The 26970-nt window shown below is 36.8% G+C and overlaps 1 protein-coding gene across 4 annotated transcripts in view; it reads left to right on the forward strand.

Annotated features, from left to right (window-relative positions):
• Nucleotides 1–26970, forward strand: part of Ralgapa1 (Ral GTPase activating protein catalytic subunit alpha 1) — a 209075-nt gene that overhangs the window by 176876 nt on the left and 5229 nt on the right. For 3 of the 4 annotated variants that reach the window (XM_038335965.2, XM_038335968.2, XM_038335966.2), the window contains 2 exons: nt 1508–1635; nt 22831–22955. In XM_038335965.2, the coding sequence (XP_038191893.1) occupies nt 1508–1635; nt 22831–22955 (253 nt within the window). Of the gene's footprint in view, nt 1–1507; nt 1636–22830; nt 22956–23468; nt 23500–26970 lie in introns of all 4 variants that reach the window. The other variant, XM_038335967.1, reaches the window with a different exon arrangement.

Consider the following 26970-nt stretch of genomic DNA (forward strand, 5'->3'; position numbering starts at 1 on the left):
TAAGCCTAGTTAGAAAAACTGAGGCGGCTGGGTGGGACCTGGGTGGACGTTCCTTTGTGCTTAGCTCACCCTTTAGTGACACAGAAAACAGTTACAGTTCCCAAAAGGCACAGTAAGAGCAGCCATCTGTTAGTGAGGTACAGTCATGGTCCAGCAGAGCAGAGGCAAGATAATCAGTCACCACAGGTTCAAGGCTAGTCTGTGCTACTTAATGAGCCTCTATCCAAAAGTAATTTTAAGATAATAAATGAAATGCCTGCAAATACTTTTAAATGTTAAAGAGACTTACCTGTCCTCCAGTTGCATATCTTAGATGTACCACAGTATTTCAACAACTATTTCAGAAGTATTTCTTTCTGAAATAATAAAAGTTTGGCATTATTTTCATGTGTTCTTTTTTTTTTAAGGTGAATGCTTTTAATAGAAAATTGTTTTGACAGTTGATTCAGAATCTTCAGAATTCCTTGAATTGAGCCAGGCTTCCGTCTGTAAATTTTCCTGAATGACAAGTATTTTTTTAAGGTTTATATAAACCAGAAGTCAGCTCATGACAGGGCACAACTTAATTTTGAGTAGCCTACAAACTGAGAATGTTTTTTATATTTTTCAAGCATTTTTACAAAAATTGTAAATTTCACAAAAGTGAGATATCATATGGCCACAAAGTCTATAACACTATGTAATCCACAGAGAATTGTCTTGCCTTGATCTACCATTTTTGTCAACCATATTTAATAGTTTTTTGTGCCTTACACCAAGCTAGGTTAGTGCTTTACCACTGACCTGTATCCATCACAGTTCTAACTTGTCAGCTAATAAAAGTGACCATTAGTTAGCAAAGCACAGATTTTGTTTTTTAACTGACCAAGCCAAGTGTGTCTTAGGTTCTATACTTACTTTTTGTTACTCTGACAAAATCTTGGAAAACATGTTATAAGACGAAAGATGTATATATTTTGTCTCATAGTTTCAGTCCATGGTCTTTTGGCTTCTTGCTTCTGTGCCTTTGGGTCAAAGCTCTCGTGACCCGGTCTCTCCCCAGAGCTACCCTTCTAAACATGGTCCTGGGAACTAAGCATTCAGCATGAGTTTGGGGGAGACATTTAATGTCCAAACCATAAGAATAAAAAAACTGGTATCTCACAAAAATGATCATCTAACTGCCTGCCTTTAAGAATGTGTCTGTTTACTAAGTAAACATATGGTTTACTTAGTAGAGGAATTGATGGTGTGTGTGCATAGCTGAAATTACAGAACTTTAGAAACTGGCAGAGGATATAAATTACTTAATTACACAAAGCACATAGTTCTTTTGAATGTACACCCTGTTGACCTTGGGCATTTTGTTTGTTGTGCTAGTATGGGTGATTCATCATGTAAAGAACTGAATTTGAATGTTTTTAATTGAAAGAACAAAGAGGAAGCAACAACATTTGTGTGTAAAAGATCTTGTTTGTTTTACTCCAGTCTTTCTACAGTTAAAGTTGTGTTCTGATCTCTCCATCAGGTTCCCTTCTTTGGTCCACTTTTTGATGGTGCTATTGTGAATGGAAAAGTTCTGCCCATCATGGTTCGATCCACAGCAATAAATGCTAGCCGTGCTCTGAAATCACTGATTCCATTGTATCAAAACTTGTATCCTTTCTTAACCATGTGGTTAGTACACTAGTGTACATCTGCTTTACAAAAGGTAAAGGTATCTTATGTGTTAAGACTTAAGCGTTTCTGTTTATTGAAATGTCAGAATTCCTCCCTAGTGATTGAGTTATATTTGAATGGTTTGTTTTCTTATATACTTTTAATAAATATTAATCTTTGACCTAGTTATTTAGAATGGCATTATATATCATGCTCTGTGCTGCTCTGGAGGTGTAGAAATAATCAAAACAATCATTGAAAAGAATTCAGTCTACATGGAAAAACGTATTTCTTCATTACTGTGTTTTAAAAGAGGAGTGTGCAGGATGTATACTAACAAGGGGTCTGCCACTCAACTGTAAGTTTGTGTCCAGAAACACTTAGGAAAAATAATCAAATGGAACAGAACCTTCTAAACCGGGTGCAGCATGCTGAGGAGACATGAAGGTGTGAGAAGATGGGGAAATGCTTAGGAACATGACTTACGGAGCCAGTCTGTCTGATCAGGTGCTGCCAGTCTGGAGCTGGATAACCTCCCTGGTCCCTGGCACACTTGCCTAGGAAATGAACTCAGTGACAGTAACTTCCTCATGATCTTGGTCAGGCTACAGAACCAGGTTTTGTTTTGTATTGTTTTGTTCTTCTTTTCAGTGTCTAGAATTAAACTCAGGCCTTGAGCATGCTAGGCAGTCACTCTACCACTGAGTCATAATCCCAGTCCAAGTTACGGTACCCTTGAATCTCACTTTCTTTATCTATAAAAGGATTCCAATATTATGTCAGCATTATTATGAGTCAGCATTATTATTATTATTATCAGATTTTATGTAGTTATTAATTATACTATTTGTAGGTATTACAGTCAATATAAAGCATCTCCACCCAAGATTAAGGAGTTGCTTAATTGAGCTTTTCTATTAGGCTGATTAGTTGCTTAAAGTGAATTCTCAGTTTTACTTTATGACATTTTCAGTATTTTATCATATTGAGATAATGGTTGCCACATTCGAAAATATTCTAGAATGAAAAGAAATGATTTCTATTAAAATGGTAGGCCTGAAAACTTTTTTAAAAACATCAAATGTGAGCAGTTCCTGTCAACAGAATCGCTTGTAGAATACTTAGAATGGGGTGCTGGAGAGATGGCTTAGTAGTTAAGCTCATGTGCTGCTTTTGCAAAGGACCTCATTTGGTTCCCAGCACACGCATCATACAGCTCACAACCATCTGTAATTTGAGCTCCAGAAGGTTCTGATGCTTCTGGCCTCTTCAGGAACCTGTACTCATTCACACACACAATTAAAACCTTTTTTTAAAAAAGAACACTTAGAGTAAAAACATTATATAGTATACCAAACAAATTTTTTCTAAGGCATAGAAAATTGTTTATTCACACAATTTAACAGTAGTTGGCCTTCCATATCCATGAGTTCTTCATTTGAAAAATTAATCCAATTTTATGTGAAAAATATTTAGGAAAAAAATGAGTTTTTTCTTATCATTATCCCCTTAACAGCATAGTGTAACAACTACTGATATGGTACTTATATATCTATTACTATATGTAATACAGAAATTTGATTATATGCAAATACCTTACCACTATACAATGGGGACTTTAGTGTCCACAGATTTTTGCTATCCGTGGTAGTTCCTGGGTGGGAAAAATACCACCCAGATACCAATATACCAATAGAAATATGTAATTATATATATTCCTATTGTTTGTTAACTAAAGAATATTCTATTGTATGGGATTGGGAGGATCACTTCAGATCAAGAATTGAACATAAACCACATCCAGAGTGACCTCAGCTCAGAAGCCTGAATGAATGAATGGTAGTAGGGAGGAATGTGTGGGAAGTGACGCCTTTACTTGATTTTAGCATGAAGGGTTATATAATAAATTAAACTGGATACTTGATTTACAGGTATTTAAGAATAGGGATATCTGTTCATTTTAAGTAACATTCTGGTTTCATAAATGTGTCAGATTTTTAAATGTATGTTTTTGACATCAGATTTTCAGTGAAGAGAAATTGTGTATTCTAAAATATACTTAACATGAACTATATCAATACACTTAACATAAATTTTAGTAGGAATTGAAATAGAAATCAGTTTTGAAATCCACCAGAACTAATACTTTAATCCTCATCAAAGAAGTAAAGAGGTAGAATGTAATAAACTCAATTGTAATTATACTGCTGGGTCAGTTATCTTATGCCCAATAATAGTACCTACTAAGATTCCACAGCATAAATTGTGCTATTTATGATCATTAAATGGAGTTTAAATTCTATCCTAGGAACAGCTTCTCTAACCATGAATCTAATGTTCAGAAAATGAGGACAATATTGATTGTCATATGCTGCCCAAATCGATCATGCTAGCGACCAGAATTACAGTAATCTGTCAGTATTGATGACTGTCTTTCAAGCTCTGAAAGTCTCCCTCACTTCACTTGTTGTTTCTCACATGACTTGTACTGGAGAAACATTTTCATGCAACCTCTGATTTTGTCAGCTAGGTACTTTTGTCTCTTCAGCTCAATTTGTTGGTTTGATCATACAATTAGAATTGAATTGCCACACTCGGGAGGAAGGCCAGTCAGACTCTGGGTGGCCACTGAGCCAGAGGAGTGCTTCAGTTCTCTTAGGCCATCACTGGATTAGCTACCTCGAAAGAGTTCCAGTTGGGTTGCTTAGTTTTAGGTTTTACAATGGAAATAATTCTAAAATTTTTATTTCATGGCCTTACTAGTTGTGACTATTCCTTAAGTAAACATTTTTAAAGAAATCGTTTTGATCCTTAAGATTCTTAGTTCTCACTGTGACTCTAAGCATACATGTGTTTAGTATAGTGCTGCCATTGTGCTTCCTGTTTCAGAGTGGGGGTTTGGGACATGTAGGGATTTTCAGAATTTGTGGTATATGATCACATTAATAAACCCAGAGCTCCACTCTCTTATATTAACTGATACATTTTCATATAACCCACACAAATTCTCTTTATGTTAATCATCTTTAGATTGCTTATTATAACTAATACAATGTAAATGTTAAATAAATAATGAGAAAGGTGCACTTTAAGGAATTGGCTTCCCTGGCTGTGGGGATTGGCAAGTGAGTACCAATTCTGTAGATCTAGGAAGAGCTGATGTTGCTGTCAGTCTTAAGGCATCTAGTAGCAGAATTCCTTCTTTTCTCAAGTGGCCTCAGGTTGTTCTCAAAAAACCTTGACTGGATGAGGCCTCCTTGTGTTACAAAGGTAAAGGGCTTTGCTTGGGTCTACTAATTTAGTAGACAAAATAGACTGCTGTTCAGAAAAACACTGTGTCTGTAACCAGCCAAGTTGGCACACAATATTCACTAACATATTATGATTTGCTTTATATCTTAAATGTTGACGTATTATTATACTTACTATTAAGAGGTCAGAAATACAACTGTAGGGTTTTTTCTTTCATAAATATTTATTGGGGTGTCAAGATAGCCAGGTGGTCTATGGTGCCAGACTCAAGTATATTTATTAAAAACCAGGGCCAGTGGCACAAAGCTATAAGTTCCAGCATGGTAGTACCTGAGACAGGAGGATTTTGAGTTTGAAACCACCTGGGCAATAATAACAAGACTCTATCTAAAAAGAAAAAAAAACATATGCATGTATGTATATGTATACATATATGTATATACACATATAGATGTGTCCATATATATGTATATACACATATTATTTACACATTCACAACAATTTTGAAATAATGCAAACATTCAGATGATACTCTTATAAAAGTAATAATTTGATAAGGAAGAATATGGATAGTAATGATTATAATTTAAGTAAAGTTACAAGCAAATTTGTATTAGAGTCCCATGGAGGAAGAAATTAGTTTGGAATAAAATTAGGAAAGATTATGTAGAAAGTCTGGATCTCAACGGATAGGATTTGAATAGATGGAATGTCACATGCTATAATTCTTTTTGTTATTGGTTTTTTGGGTTTTTTGTTTGGTTGGTTGGTTGGTTTGGTTTGGTTTGGTTTAGTTTTGAGACAGGGTCTTTTTATGTAGCCCTGACTGTCCTGGAACCCACTGGGTAGACCAGGCTGGCCCAAATTCTCAGAAATTCATCTGCCTCTGTCTCCTGAGTGCTAGGATTAAAGGCATGTGCCACCAGGCCCAGCCAATGTATAGTTGTTCTGATTTATAGCTGGGGCTTTGTATGTATCTATATACAATATATGTGATACTCTGAGATACACAGTATAAGGTACTATACAGTTAAAAGGCATCTTTAAAGAATTCTTTATACCTAGGCTTAATATGCTTTCCTACCACAACCAATATTATTTGATTTTTTTTTTCAATCTGTGTAGATTGACTTGTTCTTGAATGCCAGAATTGGCTTTGTTTAACTTTATCAGACAGATTTCAAAATCCAATGATAATTCTTCAATTAGTCACAGTTGATGCTGCAGTTCTACTACCCAAATGTAAGGGACCTGTTGCGAAGTATGAGAGCCAAAACTAAATGAATGGTAATTGATTGGCTCCACTAATGCAGTTCCCTTTCATCATGATGGACATTGTAAAGCTCCTTAGGGGACCTCATCAATATTGCTGCCATTCCGTGTTAGAAGAAAATGAGATTCTTGAAGAATTACATAATTTTCTGTATTTACTGTCTTTTGTGAAGCATTTTCTTAGAAGATAACATCAATAAATATGGACCATCCTTAATTTAATCTGTAAGAAGGAGATAATTATAGCACCAAACTCAAGATTAGGGTAAGGATTAAATAAAAATATCTTGTGAAAAGCACTAGTCAGCCTTCCTGTCGTCTCCAGCAGCAGCTCCAACACTGTAGCTGTGTAGGAACTGATGACATGCATTATTGCTGTCTAAAACAGAGACCTGGGCACGCTAACAGCATGCAGCAGTTCACTGCCTACTGAAACAGGTCTACATTCGGTTGGTCATCTGCAAACTGTTCTTTTATCTTGCCCTCCCAGCCTTGTAGTTCTCGTTACAGCTCTGTCAGCATAGCCGCACACCTCCTCAACCCCATATCCCTTCTCTGCAGTGCTCGCCGACTGCACTAACACACAGGAAGCTACCTTTGTCCAGGTAAACCTAATTCATCTTCTGTGAATGCTCATGGTTTAAACACCAAGAATATGTATCTCTGCTGTTTTCTATCTAATACACTTGTTCATTATGACCTAAATGAAACATCTTTAGGGGGCAAAAAATAAAAATAATTTCTCCACTAGGCAAAATTACTGCTCACACTGCCTCAAAACATTTTGCTATAGTACTTATGTGTTTGTGCACATTATTAGTAAATCTTACCTTCCTCCTGATTTCACTGACTTAGCACTGTGTTTGGCCTATGGTAAATGAGTGGTGGCTTATTATAATAGAACAAAGGGTACCATTCATGGATGGAGTCTTAGCTAACTTTTTTCTTCAGCAGAAAATTGCTACTCAATTCCAAGTGTACTCTAAATTTCCTGAAGTTCACATGTATTCTTATTACCTATGTTTTTAAAGATTTTTTTATTGTGTTTTAAGATAGAAAGTGTGTGTATGTGTGTGTGTGTGTGTGTTTACTCATATGTGAGTGCAGAGACATCAGGTCTCCCTGGAGCTGAAGTTACATGTGGTTACAAGCCTTTCAACATAGGTGTCGGAAGTAAACTCAGATCCTCTGCAAGAGAAAAGCACTATGCTTAACTACTAAGCTATCTCTCCAGTCCATTAACTATGTTTTTGAAGTTTATGATTAGTTTAATTTTTGAAAAGTAAAAGAAAAATTTATTTGTAATTCATATTAAGCTAAGTTGCATGGGGTTGGAGAGATGGCTCAAAGGTTGAGCACTCGTTACTCTTAAAGAGGAACTAATTTCAGTTTCCAGCACCCACTGGAGACGCATAACCATCTGTAACACAAGTTTAAGGGAATCCAGTATCCTCTTGTGAACGCCACTGACACATGACATACATGTGGGGCATATACATGCATGCAAGAAAAGTACTCACACATATAAAATAAGTCTTTAAAAAAATTATAACCTAGCTGCCACTTTGAAGAGTGTGCTAGGTAGGTAAAATGAGGAAACCTAGAACCAGAAGAAATTGCCTTTGGCACATGTATTAACCAAGGTTTTCTAGAGTAACAGAACTTATGGAATGTATACACACACACACACACACACACTATATCTAAAGGGAACTTACTGGAATGACTTACAGGCTGCAGTTGAACTAATCCAACAATGGCTAGCTATGAATAGAAAGCCCAAGAATATAATAGCTGCTCAGTCCCACAAGCCTGGGTGTCTCAACTGGCCTTCATGTATGCTGAAATCCCAAAGAAGTAGCTTCCAATACCAGTGAAGGAATGGGCAAGCAAGCAAAGAACAAGGAAGTCTTCCTTCTTCCATTGTCCTTATATAAATAAAGGCTTCCAGCAGAAGATGTGGCGCAGATTAAAGGTGTGCCATTCTCTAGGCAAGCTGACAACTAAGAATAGCCATCACAGCACACGAATAAAACAACAGCATATACATAGGAAGGGTTGTGGTTTTTGAGAAAGGGTCTTACTGTGTAGCCCTGGCTGGCCTAGAATTGTGGACCAGGCTGGCCTTGCACTCACAGAGATCTGCTTGCCTCTGCCTCCTGTGTACTAGAATTAAAGGTGTGTACCACCACACCCCAAAAGTTTGTGTTTTGATTGGTTAGTTGGTGTATTTTCATTAGTGAACATTATGTTTAATGAGGAACATTCATTTTCAGAGATGAATAGGGCAAAGATAATGCAAAGATAAGGGGCAAAGAGTATCTGTTAGGGAGAAAAGTGAACCAAGACATGTCTGACTTTATGGCAGTGGCTATGGAAGATTTTGTACCATTTTACCAAGATTAAAGTTCCAAATGCTCACACATTAGATGGCAAGAAAGGTGAGAGCCACACGTGAGCAGCAGAGGGAGCTGCGGTACTCTGGGTGCTCACTGCTGGAACATTTGTACCAGTATTATTTGTATCATTAACAGTTCCACTGGGAACCTCCATATCTGATGGAATTGGTCTTCATACTTTCTGAATCACTATCTTGAAGTTAATGGACAAATCAGTTAGCTAGTTAATGTGCTCAGAAATATGAAAAGAGGGTCTTTGATGTGCTTGCAGCCATTGTTCTTAAGAGTAATTATGTTAGGACTTTTCCAAGAGTTGAAAATATTCTTATTTGACTGACAGTCTCTAATTGGAGCATTTATTTACAACTTCTTCTGTACTAAAGACATGGATATTACTTTAAAAGAAAATTTTGGTATCCTTATATATCCCATTGACCTATATTTTGTTGCTGACCCTAACAGTGTTTCTGCAAACAGAGCAGTTGTTTAAACAGGGGCCCTGGGATATATGTAGCACATCTATAGTGACACTGTAGATTTCTTACTACGTAATTTTTTTAGCTACTCATATTGAATGGAAAGTATCTGCTCATTGGTGACACTACTAATTCTCTAGTAGATTCTTTTCAGTCATTGTAGAAATCTTTTATCACACATATTTAAAGTTATTACTGATTTGGAAATACCAAATCTGACTTCCACTTTCAACAAGGGAAAAATAAAAGCAACCAGCTATAGTGGCAAACACCTATAGAACCAACTTCTTGGAAAGCTGAGGCAGGAGGATTACAAGTTTTAGACCAGATTAGAATGCATAAGTTCACTATGTCTCCAAATTTAAAAACGAAAAGGTTTATTTTTAAAGGGGCTGGAACTTTATGGAAGAACATTTGCCTAGCATACACAAATCTCTAATACTGAAAAGAGGTTGAGGGAGGAAGAAGAGGGGAGGGGAACCCAAAAAAGAAAGGGAATATATTTGAAACTCTGGTGTGTAATAAATATGTGATGATAGTTGAGTAAGTTTGTTCTGTGAAATTGAACCAATAATCTAAAGGTACCATATTCTTATTCTCCTTACTTCCCCCTCACCCTGTGCAGGCTTTCTCTGTGTAGCCTTGGCTGTCCTAGAATTCACTCTGTAGACCTGGATGGCCTTTAACCTGCCCCTGCTTTCAGAATACTGGGATTAAAGTTGCACCGCCTGGCTTCAATATTATTTTTTTAAACACTGTTGTCATCTGAGATACAGAGTTTATCCTCTACCAAGAACTAATATTAACCATATCACTAAGGATTTTGAGGTTATTCACTTACATATTTGTTGTCCACCTTCAGTCTAAAGACACTGTCAGAGAAAAACTGGAATTGAAAAAGCCACAGCTTACTCCAGGTGTGGATGCAGGGGCGCAGTTTTTAATTCTAGCACTTAGGAGGCAGAGGCAGGTGAATCTGTGAGTTTGAGGTCAGCCTCATCTACATAGTGAGTTACTGAGTTCCAGAACAGCCAAAAATGCATGTAAGACCTTGTCAAAAAAAAAAAAAAAACACCATTTTGAGAAGCACACAGTATGGTGTGGGAGAGAAGAACCCTGTGCACTAGATTAGATTAGTGAACTGCACACAGAAAGAGCCCAGCAGACAGGAGTGACACCTGCAAAGTAGGAGAGGAATGGTGATTCATTGATTGTCAGGGAGAAAAGATGGTGTTGGAATGGAGCGGATTAGGAATGACTTTATCAAAGAATTCTGTTCTGCAGATTAAAAAAAAATACACAGGACTTAGAGAAAATCAAAGTTTTTCAGGTGGGAAAGGGACATGGCAACATGTGAAGTGTAATGTGGTCAAGAAATGCAAGTTGGGACCAGTCTGGGGTGATAATTGAGTGAGTAAAACTGAACTATCAGCTATGAAAACCCAGCAGCCTGAGTTCATCCCTCTTGGCCCGCATGGAAGCCAGGTGCAGTGCTGTGCATCTGTATCCCCAGCTCGTCTCTGCAAGATAGAAGCTCGCTTCAGGGCTCCAGCTGCCAGAATGGAAAACCCTGCCCCAAAACAAAGCGGAAGAAGAGAACCAGCTCACACAAAAGTTGTTCTCTGACTCCACGTGCATTTTCTCTGCCCCAGATCACACTGTTGGGTGATGCCGTGCATATGGAAGAGCAGTAGCAGGTGAAGATGAAATGTGTCTAAGTTTTCTAGTGCTCTGACAGTATGGTCCCAGTGACAATCCCGTCTGCTTTTGTATGCCTTTTGCCTGATGATTAGTAGAGGAATCACAGTTTGAATTAAGAATTCTTATCCTTGGAGAAGCCTTGCCAATGTATGTTTTATTAACTCATTTTCATAAATCTCAATTTTTAAATATTTTATCAAGCAATTCTTGTCAGGCTATTAAAAGTAATAGCTAGTGTATGTTTTTTTCTTAGATTGAGAAGGCATTTGTAGTGTTTGATAATATTTGCACACATTTGTCACTTTTTTGAAGAACATTTGAGATTTTATGTTTCCCATGACAGGTTCTTTGTAGTGCCGAGAATCAAGCTCAGTGTGTGTGCACTGCACAAGCACTCTGCTGCCTCCCGAGTTCCTGAGTTTACGGATGTGCACTCCCTACCTGGTTTAGACTATGCATTCTTACATAGCAATCTTAACTTACTGTTTTTATGTATTATGCTTTTAAACAATACTGGCAAATGAAGTTCTTATGGCCCATCTCTTTAGGGGTGATGCCCTATTATTATATCTTAGCTTCATGACAAAAAAAACTATTTCTACTATCTTATACATTTTTGTCAAATCTAGTGTTACAATATGGTCCACAAATACCAGTCTAGACAGTTTGGTCATATCTCAGTATACCAGAGGCAACATAGAGAACTCACTGAGGGCCTGGACATATTGCTTCTAGAAAACATCCAGAGTTGATGTTGGTCTGCTTTTATCTTTCATTTCTCACCTGTGCTGAAACAGGATTCTCTTCCCCGTGTTAAAAACCTGTTTTCTGTGAGTGATAAGGATAGGCTGGTATATTTATATTATTATTCCCCACACTGATGTACAAATTGCATTCTAGTCTTTGTTTAAATGTAAAAAAAAAAACTGTAGACTCAATTGATATTTGGGGGATTCAGAGAACAAACAAAGAAAGCTATAAGATAGAAATGAGTCTAATTCATTAAACCTGTTTGACATAGGACCTGAAGTGCCTTTAAGCCTTATCATTTTACTAAGAGTTTTTAAACTGAATTTTTATTAATTCAATAATAGAATTAAAATTAAAGCATCGGTCACAAATCTCCCCATTTTCTTCTAGACATATTCTCTCAAACACTACAGTATAACCTATGCCAAACCACTGTTAGCGTCCATCTGTTCATGCCAGTTGCAAAGAAGGTTCAGTTTTAGTGAAGCTGTGCATTTCACATAAGGTATGTGCAGTGACATTGCACAGGGGACATGACGGATCCTGATTCTTAGTGATAAACCTTCGGGGCCATCAGGGTTGGCATATGGTCCAGCATGATATGAAGGCTTGGGCTCCCTGGCTTCACTTCTTTGGCGTGAAGCTGATAAAACCTGGCTCTTGAGTATTATTTCACTGGACACCAATCATGGGCAGCAGGAACTGCCCATTTAACTCTCTGTGGGAAGGAAGCCCAGAGAGCATTCACAATGGTACCATTGTCAAGTCGCAAACTGCCATGAACAGCTTGACAGCTAGGGAGGAGGGGAAGGGCTTGCTTTACTAATTGCTGCTCAGAAAAAGAGAAGGAGCAAAAATAGCTGCTGTAGAACTGATGTTTCCACATTTACTTACTCTCTTGATACGAGTGTTGACTTTCCTTTAGTACCTAGCTACTATCAAAAAGAAAGCAAATGAATATATTTAAACAGCCACCTGCAGTGCTCCTGTGTTAATATGCGTGTCTCTTTTCAGCCCACCAGCTTCTACTACAGCAATGTGATTTTATTTCATGATATATTTTTGTTTAGATGAAAACGTATTTTAAATCCATAAAATTTTTAGATGAGAATGGCTTAAAACCCCCACAATTCATATGTCAGATAAAGCTATCTAGTTTAGTTTCCTTTACACTTTGTCATCTTGGAATTCCCAAGTGACATCTGAAAATGTGTGTGTGTGTGTGTGTGTGTGTGTGTGTATGTGTGTGTGTGTGTATATATATATATATATTATATCATATATTATTATAGAAATGTAAATCAACTGTAACAATTACAGATGCTAAAATAATTACTAAAATAAATGATTCAGCACATCTTAAGGTCAGTTGTTACATTTACCATTTACCATTTGATAAGTCACTAAGGGCAGTTTTAATCATGTACCCTTACCTCAATGAGTTCTGACGAGTTTGAGTATCTTTGAAAAACAGGATGGCTGTTTCCTTTTTATGAACTGTCATATGCCCTGGAATTTGTGTAAACACTCCAGGAGCTTTCTATGTCCTTCTGGAACTTTCTCAACAAGCCGATCATTCTGAAGCATGCAAACAGTGATCTGCTTTTTTTTTCTTTTTTAAGTTAAGCCTCCAGAAATCTGACTCCACAGTGTATATCCATGGGTGATTCTTTTTCCAGCTGAAATTAAATTGACTAAGTTATATTTGGTGTTACAATTTTAGACAGCTGCCCTTATATAAGAGCAGGAAGAGCAATTTTTAAAACTTCTTACTGTAACTTCTTATATAATGAGATGTTCTTGTTGAAGTTGAAGAGAGTCGAGTGCATGTTTATAAAATTAGTGAATCTGTAAATTTACTAGAATTCCCTCTCCTTGTATCCTCTTAAGTGATTTTAGTAAATGGCACTAGTGCAGTATTTCAAAAACAGTAATTCATTGAATGCCCATTCTTCCTTCTACTGCAGAATAGATTATATTTAAAGTCAAGATTAATGGACAGATTTGATGTTAAAGCCCAGTGTCCCAGGCTATCATTCCCTGGGGGCACACAGTGCATTAGTTTAAGCCAATGTACTCCTTATCATAGATTCTGTGACCACGTTTGAAATGGCAATTTGCTGTGCTTTGTTAATACTTGCTATGATAATAAAATCACTTTTCTATATCCCAATAATTACAGCATTTAAAATCTTAATTACATTAGTGCACATTTAAGTAAAGATAACACTTAAGTAATTGTATACTGTAAAATCTCACTTTAGAGTTTAGGAAACTTTTTGGTTTGGGGTGGTTTTCATTTTTGTTTTCTGTGTGTGTGTTTGTGTGTTGTTGTTGTTGTTGCAATCATCCGACAAGGTTCAAGCTTAATAGTTAATTGAAACTCCTGCATTAATTTTCTCTGCTTTGATGTACTGAAAATCTGTTCTCCAATGGAACAGCACAAAGGCACTGTGTTTCTCAAACCTCCCAGTAGTTTTAAACTTGCTCTAATAGCAGTAATTTTGGAACAGTTCTTAACTCAGTAGGAAAACTTTATTATTACAAATTAATGATAGTATTCTCAAGTATATCTTAACAAGAATAGGTACAAATTTTTAATTTCATTACACTTAAAGTACAGATAACTTAGTTTTTCTTTTAGATGTTTTGTTTCATGCACCTTTTTTGAAGGTAGGAGAGGGATATATAAATATTTGGTAGTCATGCTATTGACATTGGGAAATCACTAATGATTATTAAATCAGGAAGTATTTTCAGAGACTTTAGATAGGTTTGAATTTTTAAGCCTATTTATTTGAGGCTAATCTTAATGTATTTATATGAACATTGGTAGAAATGGACTTATCAACTCTTCTAATGTTTTCATTTAGTAATTGACTGATTTACGAGCAATTACATATGGTACAAATGTATTCTACTCCAGCTTTCAGCAATGGGCTATGCTCACACTGCCTTAGCACCTGCTATGGATTTTGAGTCATCTGGCAGCCATGGGACTCCGATAAAGAAGTACCAGGTGTCCTGCCTATCTCTAATTGAGACGCAGGGAAAACAATGCGGACTTGGCAGTGTGGCTAAAGGATGGATTAAAGCCCAGCTTTGTCCGTGCTGACAAATCACAGCTTTTCCTAATGGTGTAGATAGTCAGCTACTACAGAACTGCATTAATACAGGATGTCAGAAAGCAGACAGTTGATCATAACCTGTTGCAGGCTCTTTGAGAAGGACTTCTGCTAGCGTGGTGCAGTTAAACTATGATATTTAGGAGAATTTGTTTTCACTGCAAGTAAACTAGACTGCATGTTTCTCAGCGGAGTTAGTACAATAGGAAAGAAATGGAATATCCTTCCCCTTGCCAGATCACTAGTTTACCAGACATTGCTTTATAAGGTAAACAATGTAGTTTACATTAATTTTATAAATGAATAATGCCTATTAGTTCATCCGGTGCTTGAGTTGCCCTTTATATGTCAGGCTCATATAGTACTTTATGATAAATAGTAACATAAAAATTTTGAAATGTATTTTTAAGATACACATACTGCACATCTCAATAAAATTCATCTTCATGATTCAAGGCTACTCAATGATTTTTGCCTCACAGTGTTTAAAAGTATACCATGGCCTTCTAAAACTAAACTGTTAAATATTACTTGAATTGTTTTTTATTATATGGGTTTTTTTACTATGGTATATATATTAAAGTACAATAATTATAGTGTAGAGATACAAACATGTTTTCAAAACAGCCTCGGAATTTCGCTAATGCTCATTGTCTTGGCCATCTTTGAGATAACATGACTCGTAGCATTTTTTTCTCCTCCTCAAACACACAGAGCAGTGAGATTGGATTAAGGAGCACTGAGGCGTCCGTTAGGCCAGGTGTCCAGCCCCACTGGCTCAGCAGCAGCTTTGGTTGTGTATACTTTGCAGTAGTCCTCCTCAAAGCAAGGAGGACTTATTGCTGAATAAACATTTTTCTGGTTTTGGGGTGGACAAAAACAGTCAGGCATATGATAAGGTAGGATGATGATGAGTTTTAGGCCAGCCTGAGCCCCAAAACAAGACTGTCTTCAAAAACATTTTTTTAAAAAAAAAGATAGCTCATGTTTATTTTGGGTCAGCTTTATATGGTCCCCTTGTGTAGAAAGAGGGACATTCAGAAGAACAGCATTTGCATACCCATCGACTATGGAATGTGCACTTGCCCCTCCTACTCATCCACGGGATAGTGGAAATTAACCCTGAACTCCTCAGCGTGCCAGTGTTCTAGCTGGGATGTTCAATAGACTTGCTGTGTTAGATGCATTTTAAACTTAATTTTTACCTGCAGTAGATGTAATTGGGAAATAACCCCCATTATAAGTTGAAGCTCATCTATATTTAAATGTTTTTAAGCTCTTTATTTATTTTTGTCAGTTTCTCTCACTCTTTAGCACAGGCTGGCCACCTTGAACTCACAGCAGTTCTCCTGCCCCAGCCTTCTAAGCATTGGGGTTTTAGGCATGTGCCACTATATTAAAATAGTGCCTTTGTCCTTGTGTACCAAGCTGAAACATGCCCTAAATTATTTTAAATTAACCCACATCTTATTACCTACATGGATTTTCTTTAAGAATGCTATTATAAAATCACAAAGAAATTTGAAATGTTAAATTTCCTTTTAAGAATTATTGAAAGTGGGGGTGCATAGTTGTTTTAGTGCTGAATTATGATGCATTATAATTCTTTACAGCATTCATAGAATGTTTTCTTTAACCAGTTATTCAAAATATTTAAAGAGCAGAATCCAGTTTTCCTTTCTGCTGATGTTAAACTTTACCTATTTATACATTGTGCTTGCTTTTTTTGTGTGAGAAAGTTCTCGCTGTGTAACCCTGGATGGCCTAGAGCTCATGGGGATTGGCCTGCCTCTGCTTCCGGAGTGCTGGAACTAAAGGCATCTGCGTCTGCTACACTGCTTTTTCTTTTCTTTTTTCTTTTTTTTTTTCTATGTTTTTTTTTTTTAATTCAAAGGGTCAGCAAGATCAAGAGGTGGGACAGAACCAAGTATACTCATAAGAATAACTGGAAATGGGCTGAGTTGGGATTAAGGGAGTTGGCTCAATGGGATAAGTGTTTACTGGACAAGCATGAAGATCCAAATTCAAATCCCAGAAGGACATATAGGAAACAAGACACAGAAGTACATAGTTCTGCCTGTAACTGTGTCCCTTCACAAGACAGGAGGGGAAAATGCTAGAATCCCTGGAAGATTCAAGCTAAGTAAACTGGTGTAAGCAGAGGGAGATAAGGGATGTGTCTCAAGGTAGAAGGCATGAGCCTGTCTTCTAACCTCCCCACATATGCACTATGGCCCAAAGATACTTGCATATCCATCCTCCATTCCTCCCCCCCATCTCTCTCTTTCTTGCTCTCTTTCACACATTTTTTTTAAAAATTGGTATTGGTGCTTTTCCCTTTCCCATCTCTATAGTCTCTTTCCTGGTGTTTATTCTAGTAAACTACGCTCTCTTAAATCAGTTCTGTCAGGGTCAGTGACTCACACCTATTATCCCAGACTTGGGAGTTTGAGTCAGAAGAATCAGGAGTTCAGGATCATCCTTGGCTACACAGTGAGTTCTAGGCCACCCTGGACTACTTAAAACCTTATCTCAAGAAACAGGAAAGAAGAGAAAAAGTCCTTTCTGTCACTGACTTTGAGGAGTAGATTCTGGTGGAATTTCAGTGTTGCTGTTGCACTTCGTAGAGTAGAGGTTCTGTGCATGTTTATCCGTGTTTTGTTTTGTGGTGAGACTTGGGGAGAGACTGATGCCTTGAGCAGAGGCAGAGGCCATGCATTTTTTGATCATTGTAGTTTTGGTACCTAGCACAAGTTGCAAAGCTGTCTTACAGATAGCATGTTTATTGACCAGTTGGTTCTAATGATTTAAGTAGTACTCAGATTATAGTTACTTCAGTTACAACTAAAAGTGCAGTTTAAATAACACTCTCCAATACAGTTGTTCATTCAGTAGTCAGGATTACTAAATAATGGTTTCTGTCAGAATTCTCCCTGGGATAATATTCTTGGAATACAGAGAAGAGGCAAGGAACTACTACTCAAAGCTACAGAGAAGGCACAGGCTGAGTGTAGAAATGCCTAGACAGTCAGCAATTCCCAAGTAGGCTTTACATCCCTCCGTGTGACTGCCATTGATAACAGATACCAACTTCAGGCTTCCTTTAAAAGAAACTATCTTTGTGGTGTTCCCCCCCCCCATTTAGGAGATAAGTCATTAAACCATAAGAGAGAAAAGTAAGCAATATTAAAAATATTTGGTATTTGTTTACAACTAAAATTTTCATGTCACATGAATTACGTTTTACTCATTCTGTGTATATGTATTTAAAGTGCATGTGCGTGCAGAACTTTCCAGGTGGATCTCTGGAAGTCGGAGGCCAGCCTGGTCTACAGAACAAGTTCCTGGACAACCATTGCTACATAATAGGGAGACCATGTCACAAAAGAAAAAAAGACAATTGTAGAGACTGAAGGTTGTAACTTCTTTAAGAACAAACCTCCCTTTTAGTCTAGTCTCCTTGCAGTTTAGTAAAATGGAAATATTTAGTGCTTAATGTTTTCTTCATGTTTAATTTACTTATATCAATAAATCAAAAGCCCTCTGTACAGACCACAAATAAGAAACATTACTGACATTATACAGTCCTGACACATGAATATGGCTATGTTTTGGATGGATGGATGGATGGATGGATGGATGGATGGATGGATGGATGGATGGATGGATGGATAGATGGATAGATGGTTGATCACTTTGTAGCCCAAGTCTCAGCTTTCGAAGTGCTAAGATTACAGGTGTATGCAAGCATATCTGGCAACAGAGATGCACTTCCTGCCTTGCATTAAAAACTTCCCTAGAGCAGGGCATGGTGGAGTGCACCTGTAGTTCCAGGTCCTGTGTTCAAGGTTAGCTTGGACAGGATAGGAAGGGGGGCTGTAGACAGCATGTGCCATTTACAAAGTTGTGCGCCAAACACTAAACTAGTGCAAAAATAATGTATTGGTTATATTGGTTACATTGCTAACAAAGGAGAATTTGTCCAGTAGAGTAGATGAAGAGTTACTTTGAGTTTCATAATTCCTAAAAAGCTCATTGAAACTATTTATCCAGCTACAGTCCATATTTCATTAAGTATTGGACATACTTTTAAATAAATTTTAAGTTCAAGAAATATATAACAGCATTTGTACCACAGTAGCAATGAAAATAAATAATTCTCAGCTCAGATACAGAGGCACCTTTATTTATATTTTTAAAGCCCTGATAAAGTAAATAGGACAGATGGCGATGTCCCTGTAAACTGTAGAAAAGAGAATTCATACTTCTTCCAGGGTCAGGATAAAGCTGATCTCTAGTTTCTTAACAGCCTGTATTGAAATTTAAAATTAAAAGCAATTACTCACAATGTCTACTAATGTAAACTTAATGAAGTTCAGTTTAGATTTAAGCTATTTTGTGACAGAACATGTGTAGTATCCTTCGTCATGTTCAGAATTGTAATGTCCCTTCCTTTTCTGCTTTGCAGAAAGTATAAGGACAGGATTAGTGGGCGATTATAGTGCGAGGATTGTAGCACCTGTATGCATGGGAAGGGGAGCAGTGTGTGGCTGTGGGGTGTATGTAAGGGTGGGTATGAGGTGTATGTGTGTGTGTAGGTGTGGGGAAGTGTATCTGTAAGGGTGTGGTGGATGTGATTGTGTATCTAGGGTGAGGGTGTAAGGGTGTGGGGGTGGGTGTGAGGGTGGGGAGTGTGTAAGGGTGGGGGTATAGGGGAGTGTTGTAGCGGTGGGGTGTATTGTAGGGGGTATTGTGTAGGTGTGAGGGCCTATGTAAGGGTGTATGTATGTGTAAGGGTGTGGTGGGAGTATAGGGATGAGGGTTTGTGTGTGTGTGTGTGTGTGTGTGTGTGTGTGTGTGTGTGATAGACTACTTCTGTATTAAAGATGCCTACCAACTAAGTCTCCTTTATCAAATTTTTAAGATAATTTTACCTTGAGATGTCTTAAAGTTTATAACAAACGCTTCTATGAACTCAGCTGAGGTCTTCACTTTAATTCAGTTTTGCTTCTGAATATTTTTGTTAGTTTCCCTTCGCCTTTTTATCATCTTGCTCATTCCGGTGTTTTAATTTTAATGCCACTTGCAACACCCGATTACAATAGGACTGTAGCTTGAATTGTTCTCTTCTTGCTAGCCCCATAGTCTGTGTAGCCAACTTATAGGTACTGATAACTCTTCCCTAGAGAGCTGCCTCTTTACGAGTCTTTAAGATCTGTTATGAAGAGGTACAGGCATTAGCTGCTTCAGGAGCTGATGACACCTCAGATGCTAAAGCTACTCCTTAGAGCTTTATAATCATTGCAGTCACAACAGTGTGGACCCAGGACCGTGGTGCAAGTTTATCCATCTCCTAATTGTATGTTTTCTGAGCCACAACTTGTGATAGTGTTTGTACAGTAGATTAAGTTGGCTCATTTTTGTGTTACTTAATTTGACTGCAGCACTCTTAAAGGGGAACTATAAAGAACACTCACGTTTAGACATTGCGATCCTTTAGGCTGCAAGTATTTACCAAGCTAGCAGTATTTTCTGAATTTAACCCACAAAAAGGAAAGTTTGGGTGTTAGCCTGCGCTAATATGTGAGGAGTTTCCTGTGTAAAAGCTACTCTTTCATCACAGAGACTTAAACTTCTCAAAATTAAGAAGTCTGATTTTATTAAACACACTGTGTATTTTATATAAAATGTTAGATGTCTGGAACACCTCCCATTTTATAAGGCTATGTATTATGGCTTCGAGTTACTTTATATAGTGCAAGATGTTTCCTTTCATTGTGCTTTATTTACCTAATCTTTTTTTTTTTTTTGCTTTGATAAATTTGGCACAATGGAACGATCCTCCTTGTTTTAAGAATATTAACATTTGCTTTTTCTGCCTAGTTTTTTATGTAAACTCTAAATAAGATAAAGTAAAATATTTCATTTATAGACCCACTAAAGTAGAGCATTTTCAAAGCAGGTAGCTGTCTCTACCCTGCTTTTCATGAAGCGTTTTACCCATTCAAGTAGACTTTTAAAAACAGCTTGTTTTGATAGCAGACTGTTCTCCTGTGGGCCTTCAGCCTTTGCTTCCTGGCAGCACCTTTGGTGCGAAAAGCGAGTGATCAATTGGGAGACTATCAGTGCCAGCATGCATAGAGTGATAAGTTAACACACCACTGGGAGTTTCTAGGGCCCACCAAGATACTTCACTTCTAATGTGCTAACAAGCTCACTTTTCTACCTCTTGCCTCTTCAGTTATTTTTTTTTCTCAGAAGAGCTTAGAAGTTGAGTGCATCAGGCATAATGAAAAGCTCTGTAGGAGGGAGAAGCAATAACCCCATTTTTCCCTTTTCAGCCAAATAGAAAATTAGTTTCTGGTAATACACAAAGGCCAGTATTTTTTGTACAAGGGGCACTGCTGTGAATCAAAGGACTCTATTAACTGCAGAAAATTCGGCAGCTGTGAATCTCCCCCAATGAAAAAAGTACTTTCCAACAAGTTGTGAGATATGTGGTATTATTTAGATTGAGCAGTCAGTTTCATCCTCCTCCATTTAGAACCATGCATCTTCTTTATAAACCTGCTCTGCTACGTTTCCATGTTAAGTTTGCCTCATAAATGTCTGCCATCCTTCCATAAAATCCTTCCTTACACCGTCATTTCAATACGTCTTACCCTGTTGCTGCTATCTCAGAAGTAAAATTCTTTTAGAGTTCAGCTGCAATGTACAAAATTGAAAATAATAGATTATAAAGAGCTAGTATCCAGGTTATTTCAATATTTGACACAAAAATAAATTCTAATCCAAGAAGCTAGAATACAAGCCATTAAAAAAGCGAATGATTCATCAAAGTCAAGTCTCGATGGTACTCAGTCTGGCCTCTAACTAGCAAGCTTTTCACCGCCTCTTATTAAACTTTTGTAAACATAGCTGTCCGTAATATCACCCATTGAATTATCAGTTTAAATTAGCTCCCAAATGATTTTTCCTAGTTTGAGTTGTAATTCCTAGAATTATAGAACTGAAATATTGAATTATAATTTTTAAAAGAGAATAAAAATTTTAAGACAGAAATACTGAAATGGCTTTTAGGGGGAGAAAAAGGCAATGGACAAAGGAAAACTACTGTGTGAATTTTTACTGCCCTATGTAAATGTTCTGTGTGCATCTCCATTGTCTTTGTTTGTTCACTGTCCCTATGTACATGTCACCAGATACAGCCCGAAAACTTAAAACCTGAAGAAGAAACGTTAGGTGCTTTCTCAGTTCAGGAACTGTACCACACGAAGTCGACATGTGTTTTTTCCTGATAATTGTCTGTTGCTGCCTGCTGCTCTACACTTTGACAGCCATTTCCATAGTTGCTTTCATGAACAACAGAAATATTCTCTCTCTTTCTTGCCCTTTCTATGCTAACAGCACAATCAGACCTGCTGAAACAGGAAGCCTGGAGTGGGTTGTTCAAAAGCAACAGCACTTCAAGGTACTGGTTGCTTGTCAATAATATCAGGGAATAATGTGTGGTGAGAGCGGAGTACAGTCTCTCTCTGTCAGTGTCAGTGCCCTGTAGATGCTTTGTTGGACAGTAGTTAGGAGCCCCGTGGACTCCTCACAAATACTCCTGCTTGTTTCCGGGTTGTAATTGGTGGGGTATTTTTTTTTACTGACACGCAGATTCAGCTATGCATTTATCGTAACTGCATGGAGTTATTCAAGGATTATAGCAACACTAGTCTTCCATTCAAAACGAGAACAATTGTTGAAAAAATACAGAGATTTTAAAAATTGAAGAAGATATGTAGGAATTTTACAATAAGACTTTACAAATAAAAAGTGGAGAATTTGGGACATAGTATTTTAAATGCAATATAATACTTTCATTGAATGACTTTTGGGAGTAAATCTGCAGATGAATGTTGCTTAACAAGAGGAGGAAGGGCTCAGGCTGACCAGCTATCAGTTGCGTCTTTCCTCAAACTGTGCTAATAACAAACTGGTGTAATTATTCTCTAGTAAATTCCTATTAAACTATCCATTGTTATGGAGTCAAGAGAAATAAACTGCCACTAAAAAGTACATTTTTATACTTTAAGAAGGGACACTTTTAGTCATGTGTAAGAACAGGAAACAGTTGACTAAGTAAGGATGCACTCTTATGGTCCTCACATAAAATGTGCTTGCTCACAGTGTACACTGCATCTCAGTTCATCCTTAACAGAAGGGAACCAGCTATGAGGAGAGAGCGCGGTACCTGCAAACAATTGTCCAGCACCATTTAGAGCCAACTACGTTTGAAGACTTTGCAGCACAGGTTTTCTCTCCAGCTCCCTTCCATCACTCACCTTCTGATACAGGTAAGAAGAAACGAAGGTCTTGGTTACTTGTTACAGACTCAAAATGCAATACCCTTTTCTTCTAAATATTGGTTGAATAAAATTCTGGTCATTGAAATATATTATTTATGGCTATTTGAGTTTGGCCTGTAAATTCATTTTCTTTTATCTGAATGTGGCTCATTTAAAAATCCATAATCTTCATAATAATACATGGTCCACATCACAGTCACTGACTCTTGTGTTTCCTGAGGTTCTGAAGCAGAGGGAACTCCCCACTTCAGAGGATCAGATTTTATGGCCAAAGACACAATGTCATCATCTAAAACTTTATAAGTAAAGCTAAACCAGTCTAGATTTAGAAGCAATTAGTACAGCAAATTATGTTTTGCTATTTGAAGATTTTAAGAGGGTAATGCATTAATGCAATTAACTAATTTTAAACAAATCAGAAAAAATGACTCGTGGCCTTCCTATTCTGTAATATCTTGCACTCCTTACGATTGTTTCATTTATTTTATTTTCCCTCTTTAGATCATTAAGTATCAGTTCTGTTTATCTGAAGGTAAGACAAAGTGTCAACCAAAGCATCTTCTGTTCTCCCATTCCCTTTTTCCAGAACTAGCAAGCTCTGTGCTTGTAACTCAGACAATAAGCAGACTTAACACTGCCCTGGTTCATACTAAACATTTCAGAAGTTGTCACTAAATTCTTTCCCAGAATTACACTAACTAACCCAGGTCTGCATGGAACACTAACATGGTTTGGGGATAAAGTAACTAATGGTCGACTCCTTGGCTGAACTAGTTATGCCCTGTTATATTGACTTCTTCTGTCTGTTTGTTTCTCAGCATGAAAAGTAGCGCTATTGAATTGACTTCGTGTGTCTTTGTATTTTTGCAACACATTCTATTGTTACCAGATTCCTGAACTCATGGTTGGCTTTTCTCTGTGTGCCTTGCACTGCACTGGGCACCTGAAGTCCAGGGATGGGTCTTGTGGTGATGTCAAGGGAAGTAGGACAAGCATAATAGGAACTTGGCCACAATATACTGCTTCTGATTCTCATTACGTCAACTCTGTCTCTTTGTAGCAGATAAAGTTAGACGCACAGCAGTTTTTGTAACCTAATCTGTTTTTAAATAGAATTGTAATTCTCAGTTGAAGTTTCATTAGTCAAATTTAAGTTTTCCTTTCAGTAATAATTAATTTGCCATCAGAAAAGTAATTTTGCCAAAGAACTTAGAAACCTTTCAACTAAAATAAAAAACCTAGCAAAGAGAAATAGGTTATCTGAGTTTAAATTTTTTGAAAATAATATAAAAAGTGTAAGATTCACATTCATAGATGGACACTATATAAAAATGATCAGTTTGGCATTAAGATAAAAAAAAAAGGTGAAAGATAGGAAAGGTATCAGAGGTGAATTAGTGAACGGCAGAATGAAAACCCCTTTTGTATACCTGGGCATTGGCATTGTCAGTCACAGAGCCATCTGATGAGATGTGAGACCATGCTAAGTGATAGGAATAAGACTTTGTCCCTGTAGTTAACAAGTTCCATGGTCAGGAGATAGTGGGCTCCACACTGGGCTCGCTCTCTGCATCTGCTCACAAATGCTGCTCCACTCCTATTGCTGTTCACCAGCTTGAATCTTTAGGATTTGTCATCTTGAAGTTCTTTTTACTTTTGCTGTATTTCCTGAACAGTTAGCAGGTAGACACGTAGGAAGTGACATTTTGAGCGTTGGAACATTTAGCCATCCAAGGCTCCGTTGACTTCATTTTAAATGTGTGAATGTTCTTATGAATTTATTCAACGTGACACTTGATGTGATTGTTATCTAAACAATAATTAAAAATATGAATTTAAACATGGACCTATTATTGTATTATAATTTTTAAGTTAAAATTTTTTAAATTGTCTCTGCCTTTTGGACCATTAGACATGTGCTCTGGTTTTATAAAAGGTGTTCTAACTCCGAATGACATGTAGCAATATTAACCATTTATTGTAGACTTTAATAGTTATGACAATTTTTTTCAGAATGATACTACACAGTTCAACACAATAAAAACTATAGTTACAAAAATACTACCTGAAGAATAATTTTTCTCCCATTTATTTCAAATCTTTATTTTCCTGTCATATTTCACCTCTTACATAGAAAACAATCTTTCATACTTTAAGTCAAAATGAGAAACTTCGAAATAAGTATGTCATAACAATTGGGACCTGACTGCTCCTTTGCAAAACTGACATAGTACGATGTTTATTGATTTTTTTTTTGAGACAAGAGTCTTACTGTATAGCCCAGGTTAGCTTTGAACTCTTGTGAACACTAGGATTGTATATAGGCTTGCACCAAGTTTTTTAATTATAAAGTTTCTTTGCCCCCTTTAGGAAACGGATTATTGCAATTGAGAATCAACTTTAGATATCCTGTGTATGTAAAATAATACTAATCAATAATTATATTCATAAAATTAAGTTCTTAAAGAATGCTGATATATAGGTATTCCTTGTAGCCAACCCTGTAATATACTTTATTTAGACTCAGTGGAATAGTATTGAGAACTATATTCATAGAGGACTGGAAGGATAGCCCAGTGGTAGATGTATGTTTACCGACTCAGAGCCCTGGCTGAGCTCATTCCCTAACTGGGGAGGGGATGAGTGGGGGGAGTGTATGTGTATTTATATAATTCAGTTCATCTAAAATTTCCTGGTTAACAGTAATCGACTAATAGTGGTGACATTTAAATCTAAAAAAAAATTTTCATGTAACTTTATTTAAATAGATGTGAAAGATTTCGGTATATAATTGATCCATAAATTTCATAACTGTGTTTTCTCAAAATGTACTGTCTGTGCCACTAGACTGATAACTTAAGGGAAATTATTTTTATCCCTAAGGTCATTGAGGGAAATACTGTGATGTCACACAGTGTTGATCTTCCATAACTACATTAAAACATTATTAAATTTTTCTTGTCCTTTATTTTAAAAAAAAAGTTACAGGAAATTTTGCTTTATCTTTGTCAGGCATGAATGTGGAAAATCTCAAATATATGTATATGTATATATATGACACATTTCTTCTTACTGTAAATTTGAAAATAAAATTGTTCTTGTTCCTGACCCATATTACAGTGATAGTTCAAAAATATTCATATTTTTCCCTAATGTTAACCTGGATTTTTTTGTAATTAAAAATTATAAAATTCTATTAAGGAACAGAATCCTATTTTGTTGTGAACAATAAATACTAATTAGTTTGTCTTTCATAATTTCACCATTAAAAATATACCCAGAATTCTAGTACTAGTATTTTTGTTGTATCAACCATAAAATATTATATAGTATATCTGGAATTACATGTAAGCTCTAATACTACCAATTTTTGAGTTGTTTTTCAGCAGCTTAGCTATTCTTTAACAATCAATGAGTTGACTAATAACTTTATCTACATATATGTACATGAATATATGTATATGTAGATAAGTTTATATTTACACCGTTTTTATATGTGTATTTAGAAAATGTCAATCTTGCTGTTCTTTCCCATGGTAGGTGTTGCCATGTGTGATACTTTAGAATGTATGGCTGTCAAGTCTTTCTAAATCTTTGAGGAGGACATGTCATCAAAATCAGACATTGTTTTAGGTACTTTAAGCTCAGGGTTCTTTAAATGTTAAAGTATTTCCTGCTCAAATTTGTGTGTCAGTGGATTAGTCTAAACTTGTAGGCAGGCACATGAGTTCTTTTTAGTATCTTAAACTTAGAAATTTGACTTTTATGTTGTTAACCATAAAAATTGAGTTAAATAGCATAATTTGTGGCAATAATAACTGGCTTCAGTTTTCATATAGAACACTCATGAAGTAATAATTGAGTGTGAGACACTGTGCCTACTGCAGTCTGTGGACCCCTTCATTACATCCTCACAGCATGTCTGTGCAACCTCACAGGTGGCGAGGTCAGCCTTGTACCCTGACCCCGTCTGCCTCCAGAGCCCACGGTCTCAACATCACAG

This window comes from Arvicola amphibius, chromosome 7 (assembly GCF_903992535.2).
Source record: "Arvicola amphibius chromosome 7, mArvAmp1.2, whole genome shotgun sequence".
Lineage (NCBI taxonomy): Eukaryota > Metazoa > Chordata > Mammalia > Rodentia > Cricetidae > Arvicola > Arvicola amphibius.